Source organism: Barbus barbus (genome assembly GCF_936440315.1).
Source record: "Barbus barbus genome assembly, chromosome: 44".
NCBI classification, from domain to species: Eukaryota; Metazoa; Chordata; class Actinopteri; order Cypriniformes; family Cyprinidae; genus Barbus; species Barbus barbus.
In genome coordinates this window covers 25,589,314-25,604,894 of record NC_136722.1, presented here as the reverse complement: position 1 = coordinate 25,604,894, position 15,581 = coordinate 25,589,314, and the positions used below count along the sequence as shown (strand labels likewise).

The following is a 15,581-nucleotide window of genomic DNA, read 5'->3' as shown; positions in this document are numbered from 1 at the left end:
CAGATGAGAATGAGCGAGAGTTTGTGTGGCGGGACGAGTGTCTGTGACGGGGATGATGTTCTCTGTGCAGTGAGGCTTTGGCTGCCAGTGATTTGCAGCTGCAGAGCAGGACTTTCATTCATTGACATGTTGAGCAGAATTAATTCTTCACACTGCCCTCTCTGTCTGTCTACCTTTCCATCCATTGTTCTGTCTGTCCATCCATCCATCCATCCATCCATCATCCTATCCATTCATCATCCATCCATCCATCCATCCATCATCCTGTCCATTCATCATCCATCCATCCATCCATCCATCCATCATCCTGTCCATTCATCATCCATCCATCCATCCATCATCCTGTCCATTCATCATCCATCCATCCATCCATCCATCCATCATCCTGTCCATTCATCATCCATCCATCCATCCATCCATCATCCTGTCCATTCATCATCCATCCATCCATCCATCATCCTGTCCATTCATCATCCATCCATCCATCCATCCATCATCCTGTCCATTCATCATCCATCCGTCCATCATCCATCCATCTGTCCGTCCATCATCCATCCATCATTCTGTCCATCATCCATCCATCATTCTGTCCATCCATCCATCCATCCATCCATCATTCTGTCCATTCATCATCCATCCGTCTATCTATTGTTCTGTCCTTTCACCATCCATCCATCATTCTGTCCATCCATCCATCCATCATTCTGTCCATTCATCATCCATCCGTCTATCTATTGTTCTGTCCTTTCACCATCCGTCCATCCATCCATCCATCCATCCATCATCCTGTCCATTCATCATCCATCCATCCATCCATCATCCTGTCCATTCATCATCCATCCATCCATCCATCCATCCATCATCCTGTCCATTCATCATCCATCCATCCATCATCCTGTCCATTCATCATCCATCCATCCATCCATCATCCTGTCCATTCATCATCCATCCGTCCATCATCCATCCATCTGTCCGTCCATCATCCATCCATCATTCTGTCCATCCATCCATCCATCATTCTGTCCATTCATCATCCATCCGTCTATCTATTGTTCTGTCCTTTCACCATCCATCCGTCCATCTATTGTTCTGTCCTTTCACCATCCATCTGTCCATCCATCCATCCATCATTCTGTCCATTCATCATCCATCCGTCTATCTATTGTTCTGTCCTTTCACCATCCATCCGTCCATCATCCATCATCTGTCCGTCCATCCATCATCTGTCCGTCCATTCATCATCTATCCATCCATTGTTCTGTCCATCCATCCATCACCCTGTCCATTCATCCATCCATTGTTCTGTCCATCCATCCATCACCCTGTCCATTCATCCATCCATTGTTCTGTCCATTCATCATCTATCCAACCATAATTCTGTCCATCCATCCATCTATCTATTCTTCTGTCCTTTCACCATCCATCCATCTGTCCGTCCATTCATCATCTATCCATCCATTGTTCTGTCCATCCATCCATCACCCTGTCCATTCATCCATCCATTGTTCTGTCCATCCATCCATCACCCTGTCCATTCATCCATCCATTGTTCTGTCCATTCATCATCTATCCAACCATAATTCTGTCCATCCATCCATCTATCTATTCTTCTGTCCTTTCACCATCCATCCATCTGTCCGTCCATTCATCATCTATCCATCCATTGTTCTGTCCATCCATCCATCATTCTGTCCATCCATCCATCTGTCCGTCCGTCCATCTATCACTCTGTCCATTCAACATCCATCCATCCATCCCTTATATAAACTGTTTTAATTTTTTTTCAAATCCTTCAAAACTTTGTCAAGTCAACATTCCTAGATTGTCTTGTCTAACTTAGCTTTTTTTTCATTTCAGTTAATTCAAATCCTACTTTGTTACATTTAAATTCAAATTGTAGTTCTGCATCCTGTTTACTTCCTCAGTTCCAATTCAGGAACTGAATTTAAAAAGCATTCACAATTCAGTTATGAATTATGCACAATCCTACCCTATATGCATCATTTACCAATCGCAACATTTGTTTTATTTGTAATATTTTTTTACTCTAAACTCACCAAAATAATAGATTTACTCACACTATTTACTATTTTATTTTTCGACTTTTGCACTGTATTGGCACTTGGTATTTCAGATTACCTGCTGGTTAACCGGTCTGGCCGTTATCTGTTGGTGTGTGACTAGTTTTGAGTTTGCAAGCATCACTGATGTCTCCTCTTTTCCTCTCTGCAGAAGACTGTCTCCTGGAGAAATCCTACACAGACTGCGGCTACAGTCAAGGCAAAGATGACGACTTCGACTGGGAGCAGATCAACACCAAGCAGAAACCCTCCTCAGACCCCTGGGTGCCATCAGGTCAGTCCGCTCGTTACTGTTTTATATAGGGGTGCTCCGATGGATCAGCTACCGATAACTATCGGCCGATAATCGCTTTGGGAAGTTTGATCGGCTGTCTCTATAAAGGCTGATCTCATTTTCAAAAATTAAATTCAGGTCCTGAATAAATGTCTAAAAATCTTGATTGGATTATCACTATAAATAATTGTACATGATAAAAAAAAAAATCGGTATCGGTAGATACTGCTTTCTGTGATCGACGATCGTGATCAGCCTCAAATATGCTGATCGGAGCACCTCTAGTTTTCTATGCATCCTCTGAGAGCACGGCTGATCCTGGATCAGGGACTCTAGAGCTGGGTGTCATGATGAATGACCTGATTCATGCTGGTCTGTTTCGGTGATGGATTTGAATGTTTGAGGCTTCAGTTTCTGCAGCGTTGTGTCTCTTTGATTCATTATTTGAGCATATGATCAGGGTCACTGTCAGTGACGGCACTTTAACAGATTTTAATGGGAAGGTGAAAATGCCACTGAGATGGAGAATCGAGTGAGAGAGGCAGACTTAAGTACTTAAGGAGAAAAAAAAATAATTTTTTAGTTATTTTAGTATATTTCAGTTATTTTAGGATCATTGATGTATTATTGTACTGTTTTTGTTAATATTTTGAACTAGATTTTATTTGTATATTTTCTGTTATCACTTTAATTTTAGTGAAAGTTTTAGTAATTGTATGTTTTTTAGTAATTTTAATATATATATATATATATATATATATATATATATATATATATATATATATATATATATATGTGTGTATATATATATATGTGTGTATGTATGTGTGTGTGTGTGTGTGTGTGTATATATAATTTTTTTTTTTTTTTTTATCTTTATTTATTTTTTAGTTGTATTCATTTTAGTACTTCAAATTAAAAATGAGAAATGTTTCAGCAACTAGCTGAAATAAGCAAATATATATATATATATGGTAACACGTTTTTTCGGTTAGATCTATTAGTTTATTAGCATGCATATTACTAGAATATTAGCCATCTATTAGTGCTAATTGATGCATATATTAATGCCTTATTCTACATCCCTAATCCTACCCAATACCTAAACTTTACAACTACCTTACGAACTATTAATAAGCAAATTAAGAATTTATTGAGGGAAAAGTCGTAGTTAATAGTTAACAAGTGTTACCCTATTCTAAAGTGTGACCAAATATATATATATTATTTTATTTTAAATAATGACATTTTTTCATGGTTTTAGTTATTTTTTTGTTTTAATAACCCTGACAAGAGGCTTCCAAGTAGAAATATTTATTGTGACATTTTTTTGTCACAATAAATATTGTTGTTTCCATTTCAGAGCAGCACATTGGGCCAAATTTGCTAATTTCAGGTTATTTATGATCCTTTTTAAGATGTGTTTTAAAATATTGTTTTTCAATATGAGTAAATTTCACCGTAAATTATATGAGAAAAAAAGAAAAGAGAATTCCGAGGTTATTTACCGAAAGAAAGTTGTTTAGGCTCATGAAACATGTCTGTTGTCTTGTGTTAGTTTCTCAACACATGGATACAGATTTGTATATATTACTCAGTAAAGCTTAACATCCACTAGTTTGGACTCCAGATTTGTGAAAAGGAAGTTTACAAGTGGAAATATTTTCCCTTTTTATTGTGACATTGTTTATTGTAGAGTCTCTGTTGTTCTGTTTCAGAGCAGCGCAATGGGAATAATTAACTTTATTTTGAACTTTTTATGGTTAGAAGACAAAACAAAAGAGAAATCCATGTTTAGAGGCCGTTTACCGTTGTGTAGACTCATGAGCATTTCTGTTGTCTTGTGTTAGTTTCTCAACACATTGTCACAGATTTATATTTACTAAAGCCAAACAGTTTAACATCCAAAGAGGATTGTAGATTCAGACGACTTCAAGAACTATCAGTTCTGTAAGTAATAATCGTTATTAAAACGTGTGGTGTGTTTGTGCCGTCGCTGGCGCTCATGAGGTTGTTTGTCACACCCTAATAAACACTTCCATTAGAAGCAGCAGCCGTGGCGTTTGCTCTTAAATCTGACGCCTAACCACGCAGATCCTCCACACCGTCGACAGCAGGGACAGGATTAATTGTGAGGACGTGGCGTCCCATGCTAGACCAACACGCTTCACCCCAAAGTTGTCCCAACTAGTCAAACACAGACATCTGAATGAAGAAATGCATATTGTTGAAATGTTAAGGTTTTCCAGCAAGCATTGCAGCATGAATCAATAATGCGGTTACTGTTATAGGATTATTGTTTTGCTGAATTCATTTAAAGTTGTCATTATATGATGCAAGAGCAATTAATTAATAATTAACTTTTTATTTCAATAATAAGGTTAATAAATGCAGTAGAAGTATTGTTCATGATTAGATTGTTAATTTCAACATTTATTAATAAATTTTTAATTTTTTGATCGTTTACATTAGTTAATGCACATTGGTAAATTAACAGGACGGCATAAGCAATATATTAATATTAAATGTTAATATTTATGTTTATATATTTCATTTACTAAGTACAGTACATTTTCATTGTTGTGTACAGTTATTTATTTTTAAATAAGTGTAAATAATAAATAATTGTAAATTATATTTGTTTTCATTCAGCATCTTTTTATTTTTGTATTTTTTTTATTTAATTATAAAATATCTGTTTATTAATCGGTTATCGGCAAAAAACAGTTACCGGTAAAACTTCTCGTGTTAATTTGCCTCTTTATGATCCATCACTTGTCGTATTCCTCATTTGTAAGTCACTTTGGATAAAAGCATCTGCTAAATGAATACATGTAAATGTAGTTGACTTGACTTTAATTGGCTGAATGAGGCATTTTGCATTTAGCCAATGAACAAATTTAAATTGACAAAATGACTAAGTGTTTTAAGACCATAGTCGAGAGAACTTCTGAAGCAGTTTGCATGTAAATGCGACGTCGTTGAGTTAAGTTTGATTGGTCGAGCTGCATGGGTGATCTCTGAAACCTCAGATCTGGGTGTTTTCTTCATTCCTGCGGCCCGCTGACCGACCGAAGTGGTTTTGGGTGGTAATCAATACGAGAAGCTCATATGAGCGTGACAGCTGGTCTGCAATAGTTCACCCTCCGCACTCGATGACAGCTCTTATCTATTTAATTCTATTTCACTTCCAGCGAGGTCAAGGCCGCCGGGATATATTGGTGTTTTTCATTTGGCTGGTGTCAGGCTGAACGCCCTGCTTCACACGCTTTCTCTGAGAATAGATGGAGCAGGTACGAGTCTGTCTCTGCTTTCTCATTAGCGTGCTGATAATGGCATTACCCTCCCGGCCACATTACAGATCCAGGTGCCGCTTGGAGAAGTAGAGCGAGAACACGAGGACAGAGACCGCCCTGCTTTCTGTGTCACATAGAAAGGTCAAAGTCGTGACATCTGTAAGGAAGAGCTCCCAAAATAAAAAGGAAAAAGACAGAAAATACACTTTTTTTCACGAAATAATAAATTATATATTTTATTAGTTTGTCGTTAGTGCAGTTAATATATTTATAACACATTTTTTTATTCATTATAAATACATTATGAATGTGTAAACAAATAAAAAAATTTGTCATTTAAGTATTATTATTATAAGTCATTTATTTATTATTATTTTTTAATAGTTAAACAACTATTTTATTTATAAATAAATAAATAAAAAACACATGCATGCATATTGTAAGAATTTTATTAACAAATATTTTTATATGTATTTATTTTTTTATTGTAAATAAAACTGGAGCACTGTCTGTAATTTGTTTGTATTAATTAATAACATTTAAACATGTACAAACAAACAATATATTTAATTTATTTACCAATTATTTATTTATTATAAAGTAATAATGATAGTAGTATTTTTGTACAGCTTGTAATGTTTTTAAAATTTTTATTTATTTATTCATTCATTCATAAAATAATAAATAAAATTAATATTTTCTTATGATGGTAATTTTAATCTTCTTTTCTGTACTGTCTGTAATTTGATTTATAAAATTTTATAAAAGTTTAAAAACTTATTAGTATTTTTACTGTGATTTAAGTGTAAATGACTCTTATAGTGATAGTGAAATGTAATGACACTAGAGAATGAGAATTAAATATCTGTACATTTGTGTAATGTGTTAGTAATAACAATGCTTTATTCTCTTTATTTCTCATGTTTTTCTTGTGACGTGTGATGTGTAATATGAGCCGGAGCCTGTGGTTGTTCTGCATTAGTGTCGCTGGTGTTGAGGAGGTGTTCTCTCTCTCTGTGGGATGTAGTTGATGTAGTGAGTATCATGTGTCTCCATCAGAGAAAGTGTTCTGTTAACAGGTGTAACACACAGCTGTCTGCAGTAATACACTCGCTGCTTCTGCTCGGGACGAGGCTTTATCCTCCGTCCTGCTGAAAGATGCTAATAGCTCCATAAATCTGCAGCCTGTGCGGTTCATATGTGTGATATCACTCGCTCAAGGTAATTCATGCCTTCATGACTTTACTGACCTCACACATCTGATGCAGCTCCATGCTTTAAGACTGACAGTAAATCTACTATAAAACGTCCCAGAGACTGAAGCAGGTTTGTGTCCCAAAGTCTGTGACAGCTTGTGATTCTTTGGTTAATTTCATTCATTAATACAATTTAAGTTAATGTAAATAAAAAAAATACTTATAATAATTTTATAATGCATTTGATGTCTTTATTTATTTATTTATTTATTTATTTATTTATAATGAATTAATTCAATTAGATCATTTTAATTATAACTGTAGTGTTTTTGTACAGCTTGTAATTTATTATAATTGAATAGTTTTTTTAATTAATTTATAATTTTTTTTTTTTGTTGTACTGCCTGTAGTTTGTTGATTAATAAAATCAATAAGTATGAATAAAAAGTTATTTAAAAAAAAAAATTATTTATTAGAAATAAATAGAAAATAAATGTTTTTTTTATATTTATCTATTCTTAATGAATTAAATTAGATATTTACTTTACAAATATCTGATGCAGTTTGACACTTTAAAATCTTTAACAGCAGTAATAAATCTTCTGTAAACATCACAGAGACAGCAGCAGAAGGTTTGGTTATCAATGCTTGGTTCCTGAAGAGTGAAAAGCTTTCTTAACACTGATCTGATGTACAGTATCTGGTGTTTTGCTGTTATGAAACATGATTTTCCCGCAGCGATTCAGCTCTTATAGTTTGATCGTTAGATCATGATGTGTTAGATCTGTAGTTTATGTCGTTCTGATGGTTTAAAGGATCTCAGAGCTGTGTGTTTGTTGGAGTTTGAGGTTTTATTGGCAGGAATCTCAGTCCTAAAGTGTGCTGATGTGATGTGATTGAGCAAACCTCAACGCTGGACTCAACTCTGATTGGTTCTTCACTCACACTCCCAGATTTATTATAAAAACCCCATCATATTGGACGGAGTTTGCGTTTCCCAAACACGTGTCCGAGGCAGTTTGTTGTGATTTCTTCTGGATCGTTCTGCTCTGAGAAGAACGGCCTCTTTCACGTCAGTAACCACACAAGCAAACCTCTGCCACACTTTCCACCTCGCTGTGCTTTATTTGCGCTCATATTTCTGCTGTCCGATGCATTAAAACCGCCTGTGTAATGATCAGACTCACGTGCACGGCTGTGACTTCATATGTCAAAGATAAACATGCTGTTATAGTTAAACAGCACATGCAATTACTGAACACTTGTGCTGAAAGCTTGTTATGGTTATATTCACTATAAGAGCCATGATAACTCTGTTCCAAACTTTTGCTTCTTACAGTTTTCTGTGAAAATTACGTTTAACCAAAATGCATTGCGACGCTCCATTCAAATGAATTATATATTTTTTTCCAAATATACTTTAAATAAAAAAATAATATTTAAGCATAATAATAATAATAATAATAATAATAATTATTATTATTATTATTGTTATTGTTATTAGTACTATTATTATGTTGCCTAAATAGTATTATTAAATAATATAAGTTTATATAAATAATTATAATATTATATAATTAATACATTTGTATAATATTAAAATGTTTTATAAGTATTATAAGTTGGCAGGTTTTGGAACAGAAGTCAATAGAATTGTCAGATTTACTACTACGACTACTACTACTATTATTATTAATTATTATTATTATTATTATATAATTTTTGTGTCTAATGTGTAATTATAATGTTATAATACATTGTATTATTATTATTATTATTTAATTAGTATTAATATAATTTAATTATTTAATAATTTGAATTCTATTGCAATAATAATTATATTAATAATAATTATTCAATTGACTTGTTTATGAAAAATGTGTAATCATTCAATTAATAATAAGTATTATTATTATAGGTTGAAATTCATTTTTAAATAATAAAATAAAATAAAAATGAATAGTTAATGAAGTGAAGTGAAGTGACATACGGCCAAGTACAGTGACCCATACTCGGAATTCGTGCTCTGCATTTAACCCATCCAACGTGCACACACACAGCAGTGAACACACACACACACACAGCAGTGAACACACACACACACAGCAGTGAACACACACACACACACAGCAGTGAACACACACACACACAGCAGTGAACACACACACACACACACACACACACACACACACACACACACAGCAGTGAACACACACACACACACACACACACACAGCAGTGAACACACACACACACACACAGCAGTGAACACACACACACACAGCAGTGAACACACACACACACACACACAGCAGTGAACACACACACACACACAGCAGTGAACACACACACACACAGTGAACACACACACACCGTGAACACACACACAGCAGTGCACACACACACACCGTGAACACACACACACCGTGAACACACACACAGCAGTGCACACACACACACACACACACAGCAGTGCACACACACACAGCAGTGCACACACACACAGCAGTGCACACACAGCAGTGCACACACACACAGCAGTGCACACACACACACACACACACACAGCAGTGAACACACACACACACACACACAGCAGTGAACACACACACACCGTGAACACACACACAGCAGTGAACACACACACAGCAGTGCACACACACACACACACACACACACACACACACACACACACACACAGCAGTGAACACACACCCGGAGCAGTAATAATAGTTGTAGTAGTAGTAGTAAAAAAAATAATACATTTAATTAATTAATTTAAATGTAATTATTATAATCATTGTAATTAATAATAATAATAATAATGATACTATTACTACTACTCATAATAATTTAATTAAATTACATTTATATAAAAATAATAATACATGATGATGATGATGATGATGATTATTATTATGTTTATGTTTAATTAGTTAAAAATGACTAAACCTATGATGCTTAGCAGAGCTAATATATTCCTATGGCCTCAGTAACAGGTTGTTGTCATCAATGCAGATCTATTAATCCCATCCAGAGAAAAACAGTGTCACCGCAGGAAGTAATGATCTGCTTTGGATTCATGTGGAGACGTGAGCGGGTCTATTCGTCACACTTACGCTGAAATTGAGCCGGACGCTCGGTAAACGGCTGTTAATATGAGCCGAGCGCAATAACAGAGAACGCCCGGCGGGTCACGCGCTTATTAATATTTCAAATGCTCCGCCTTATCAGGGCAAACACAGCTGCTCCCAAATAAATAAAGTTCATCAGCTCTTTGATGTGAACCGAGTCACGGCAGACGCGAGCGCTGATTGTTTAAACGCACGATAACCATCCGCTAGCGTCCAGTTGTGTGCGTCTGTCCACTCTCTGATCCGGACGAGATTTCTGAGTGTGTCCAGTAATCCACAGAGAAACACCACACGCTTTCATCAGGAGTCTCGTTTCCTTTAGCAGAGCACACAAACACATTATGGGATCATTCCATAGGCAGAATGGGTTTCTACTGTACAAACTGTATTTTCTATCCCCTACATCAAAACCTGCCCCTCACACTAAACTAAACTACTGGCATCTTTAGATTTTCAATACACTCCACTCAAAATCCCCATAACCTGATAAATACCAGGTGCGCACACACACACACACACACACACACACACTCACTCACTCACTCACTCACTCTCACACACACACACACACGCACACACACACTTACACACACTCACTCACTCTCTCTCACACACACACACACACACACATATTTATTTATACATTTATTAATATTTCTATTATTTCAATAATATTCTTGCTTTATTTCCAGTGCTTCAGTGAAGTTTTGCTTGTTTTTAATCCGAGTGTCCAGTGTGTTTGTGTTGTCCGCTTGCGTTCAGTGAAATGACCTTGAGCATCAGATGTGTGAAGTATGAGTGTTTGGATGGTAAGTGAGTTAATGTGATCAAACAGGCTTAACTCTGACGAATGCTGTTTATGCCCCTTGATTATTTGGATTATATTATTCCATCAATCCTGAGGCTCCGGCTCCAAACCCCCGATCATTCGCACCGCATTAAAAAGCTATTTGTGAGTGTGTGTTAATGTCCCGTGTTATCAGCGGGTCACATGACACCCGTCCATCCGTCTGTCTGTCAGGAGACGTGTGGATTAGAGGCGTTTGATTACTGAAGCACCTATCAGTAATTAAACCCCTCGCACCCGTGACCCCGGAGCACTCTGATCATGTGTCCCCTAACAGAGCATTCAATTCAATTCACGTTTATTTGCATAGTTTTTCACGATACGAATCGTTGCAAGGCAGCTTTACAGAAAATTAAAGTTTCTGCGTTATATTTAGTAATAGCTTATCAGTAGCTTATCAGTGGTCAAGTTGATGTCCATATAGCAGAAATGTGCAGTAAAATGCAGTTAGTTAATGACATGCACTGTAAAAAATGCAACTGGATATTTTCCAGTTTACGAAACCTTTTATATCTCAACTACTAAAAATGCTATTTTCTTGAAACTGCATAAAAACCCTAAATGCTGTTTCATATTGTTGAAAAGTTAAGGCTTTGTGAGTTCCCACATTGTAAAAAAAAAAAGAAAGTTAAGCAAACTTAAAAATTTAAGGCAACCAGCTTCAGCAGATTTTCTTATTGTTGTATAAACTTAAAACAACAAGTTGAGAGCTCAAAAATCACTGCAAAGCAGTTTCACAGAAAATGTAAAGTTTCTGCTTTATATCTAGGAGTAGGTTATTAGTGGTGACTATGGCAGAAATGTACAGTAAAAATCATGCAGTTAGTTACAAATGACACGCAATCAAACAGACGGCGAACACTATTAACTGCGATGATTATATGTTGCGATTAAGCAAAATGTGCTAGTTTTATGTTGTTCCAGCGTTAGCATCATTGCATGAACAAACAAATTTACGTTGGCTAAACAAAGTAGTATCTTTACTGAGAAGAACTAAAGAACATTTGTTGAGAGAGCTCAAAAGTCTTACTGCATCAAGTTTTCTTCATTTATTTTTTACTATTGTTCTTCCTCCTTTGTTTGCACTTAAATCAAAGTAATGCGTGACTTTTTCAAATCATGTTTAATTAGGTACAGTGTGTGAAAGCCTCCCTGCAGCTCGTCTGATTACAGACTAAAACACTTTTACTGACGGATTCCAGTGAGAACCTTTTCTAGTTCCACAAATATATTCTAGTAAATATTCCAAATATTATATATTTATTTATTATTATTTACATTTTATTAAGACAAGGTGTTCTTCTAAATTGGTTTAAAAAATATAAATTAATAAATAATAATAAAGTAGTAGCAGTAAAGGGAATAAAATTATAATTCAGTAATTGGTATTTAGAACATCTGTTCCAAAACCTAGTTTGTTTTATATATTACAATTTTATAAAATAATATAATATCCAAATATATGAAAGTTATTTAAAATTTTATTTTAAAATGATTAAAAATATTATAATAATAATAATGATGAGGTATTTTACACACTGGTTAATATAATACAATATAGTATAAAAAAAATTATTAAATAAACAAACATTTTTATTAAATTTTTATTTAGGCTATTTATTTATTTTTATTATTTTTTTTATATTTTTTAAATATTAATACATACATAATTTAATATATTAACTATGATAAAATAATTAAAAATAATATAATAGTATTGGTTCATAAAAATAAAAATAATAATAATAATAATATGATCATTTTAATAATCATTATTATTATTATTATTATTATTATTATTAATAATATGATGATGATTTTTAGGTTAACTATTTCTTTGCAGAATAGGACACTGATGTGAAGAACCTGTAAACCTATAGAGAAGCAGCTGAACACAGAAAAACACAGGATAAAATCAATCCCATCATTCCATCATAATCCTGGTATTTACAGGCCAATTGTTGCGGATTATATGAGAATGGATGAGAATGGTGGTTTCAGACCTGAATATGGCTGGATTGAATTAGACGCTCGTGACGGCGGTGAAATCGCTCTGATTTCTGGCTCTGAGCGGCGCATTGGAGCCGAATGGAGCCCAGCGGCAGGCTGTTCAATCCAGCGTTCGCTCGGCTCTGGAGAATTATGGCCGGCGGTAAAGCTCTCGACACGCGTGTAATGAAACTCCCGGGCCGCTATTTCATCCCGCTTCACCGCCGTATTAATTAAATATCCATTTATGGCGCCGTATCAATTTATGGCTCGTATCTGCTCGAGCCAATCCCTACAAACAGGCCTCGGACTCACATTATGTCTTTATGGCGCTCAGCTTGAGATGCTGTTTGCTGGATTGATTAGAACAGAATGAAGCTGAAGCGGTGCATGCTGGGATGTCCTGTGTTCCTGTTGGAGAGGTGATTTGTTGCAGGGTCACGTCTCTCTAAATCTTCGCCTGTCAGAGACTCGTGTTCCTGCGCCGACGTCTAAAACACAAGCAAGCGCAGAATCAGCCGTCTACTACTGAAGCACTGGCTACATGCCAGATCATTAATCATTCATTCATTAGTTATTGAGAATTTAATAATGTATTGGGAAGTATAATAAGTATATACTATTTTATTTTTATATTTAATTATATAATCTATTTACATATATAAACTATATATCTCTTGACAAACATTATATATAATATATTATAATATAATATTATTGAAAAAATGATATGCAAAATGTATGTAATATGTAATATTTTATTTAAATGTTTAATTATTTATATTATAAAGATGTGTCTGTTATCTCTCTATATTATTATTATTATTATTATTATTATTAATAATAATAATGTTTAAATATGTATGTATAACATAAATAAATAATACATATATTTTATTAAAATGTTTAGTTATGTATTTATAATCTATATGATAGTTATGTTTGTGATGTCTTGACAAACTTGGCTTCTCTATTTAAAACTCATTATAGGCATATCTTTAAATTCCAGTTTGCTTTAATTCCTCAGATTCATCTTTCTTATCATCATCCTGTTTGCATCTCAATTCCAATCCAGTTCGATTTCAGTAATTCTTAATAATACTGAAATATTGAATGTTTGGCAACGCCCACTTTTTCACTATCCAATCATGTCCTGATGAATATCATCAAGCCCCGCCCTACATTTTTCCTCCACGTGTTGTTTTTGCAGATGGATGTCTGTGTGAAGGCGTTAGACGTCTCCAGGCAATTATTTCTAATCGCTTTGAAGAGTGCGATTGTTTCAGTGATAACAGAGGCTTTTATGGGCTGCTGCTAACGAGCCGTCGTTAGCGCCGCGTCTGGACGCCACCCGTTAGAGTTCAGCGCTAATAAGGCCGTGATGGATCGCTGAAAGAGACACAGACTCTGAAAAACACATCATTATTGAACAAATCAAAGAACAAGCGGCTCAACGTCTCTTACTTCATCTGCACCTGAGCGTCTCCGAGTGTCCAAAACTGTCTGGAATCATCCACTTAGTGCCGGAGAGAGCAGACGCAAATCAAATCAGCGGGAACAACTGAGATTTCCTCTGCTGAAGGTGAAAATAAGGCAGAACTTTGAAGAGCAGAAGCAAGTGGTTTCGCTCTTCTGCTGGTCCACAGGTCAAAGGTCGCTTTTTGACCCTTTTAGGGAATTAGTTCTGAATGCAAGCGCTTCTTTATTCACGTTAACACGGTCTGTAGCTGAACACCATCATGAGCAGATTTTTTCTGTTTTTGAAAGAGTCTCTTCTGCTCATCAAGGCTGCATTTATGTGATCAAAATATAGTAATATTGTAAAAATATTATTACAGTTTAAAACAGCTGTTTTCTGTGTGAATATGTGTTAAAGTGTAAAGTATTTCTGTGATCTGCAGCTGTATTTTCAGCATCATTACTGCAGTCTTCAGTGTCACATGATCTTCAGAAATCATAATAATATACTGATTTACTGCTCAACAAACATTTCTGATTATTATCAATGTTGAACACAGTTGTGCTGCACAATATTTTTGTGGAAACTGAGATACATTTTATTTTTCAGGATTCACAGATGAATAGAAAGTTCAAAAGAACAGCATTTATTTGAAATATAAATATTTTGTGACATTATAAATGTCTTTACTGACACTTTTGATCAATTTAAAGTGTCCTTGATGAATAAAAATATTGATTTCTTTCTTTTTAAAATCTTACTTTCCTCAAACTTTTGAATAATAGTGTATCACGGTTTTTGAATAACTAGAATAATGGCTGCTGAAAATTTAGGTTTGCATGAAAAATCAGTTCTTTTAAATTGTAATATTTCATGTTTTTGTTGTTTTTTTTTTTACTGTATTTTTGATCCAGTAAAATGTATTTGATAAAATAAAATTCAGCTTTGTTCACATGCATAAATGACATTTAGCAGAATATTCAAACAGAAAACAGTTATTTTAAATTTCACGTTTTTACTGTATTTTTGATCTAGTAAAATTTATTTGATTGAATAAAATTAAGATTCGCATAACAGGAATAAATGACATCTTACAATATATTTAAATAGAAAACAGTTCTTTTAATTTCTAATATTTTTTCCAAATTTTTTCCTGTATTTTTGATGCAGTGAAATGTATGTGAATCTAATAAAATGCAGCTTTTATTGCATGAATAAATTAAATTTTAAAATATATTCACATAGAAAATGGTATTTTTAAATGTAGTAATATTTCACATTTGTACTGTATCTTTGATCAGATAA

At 34.5% G+C, this 15,581-nt stretch overlaps 1 protein-coding gene across 10 annotated transcripts in view; it reads left to right on the top strand.

Annotated features, from left to right (window-relative positions):
* The window catches only part of LOC306863442 (receptor-type tyrosine-protein phosphatase mu-like), a 234,528-nt gene that overhangs the window by 48,439 nt on the left and 170,508 nt on the right, over positions 1 to 15,581 (top strand). For all 10 annotated transcript variants that reach the window (XM_079406771.1, XM_079406777.1, XM_079406776.1 and 7 more), the window contains exon 2: positions 2,233 to 2,355. In XM_079406771.1, coding sequence (XP_079262897.1) covers positions 2,233 to 2,355 — 123 coding nt within the window. The remainder of the gene's footprint in view (positions 1 to 2,232; positions 2,356 to 15,581) is intronic.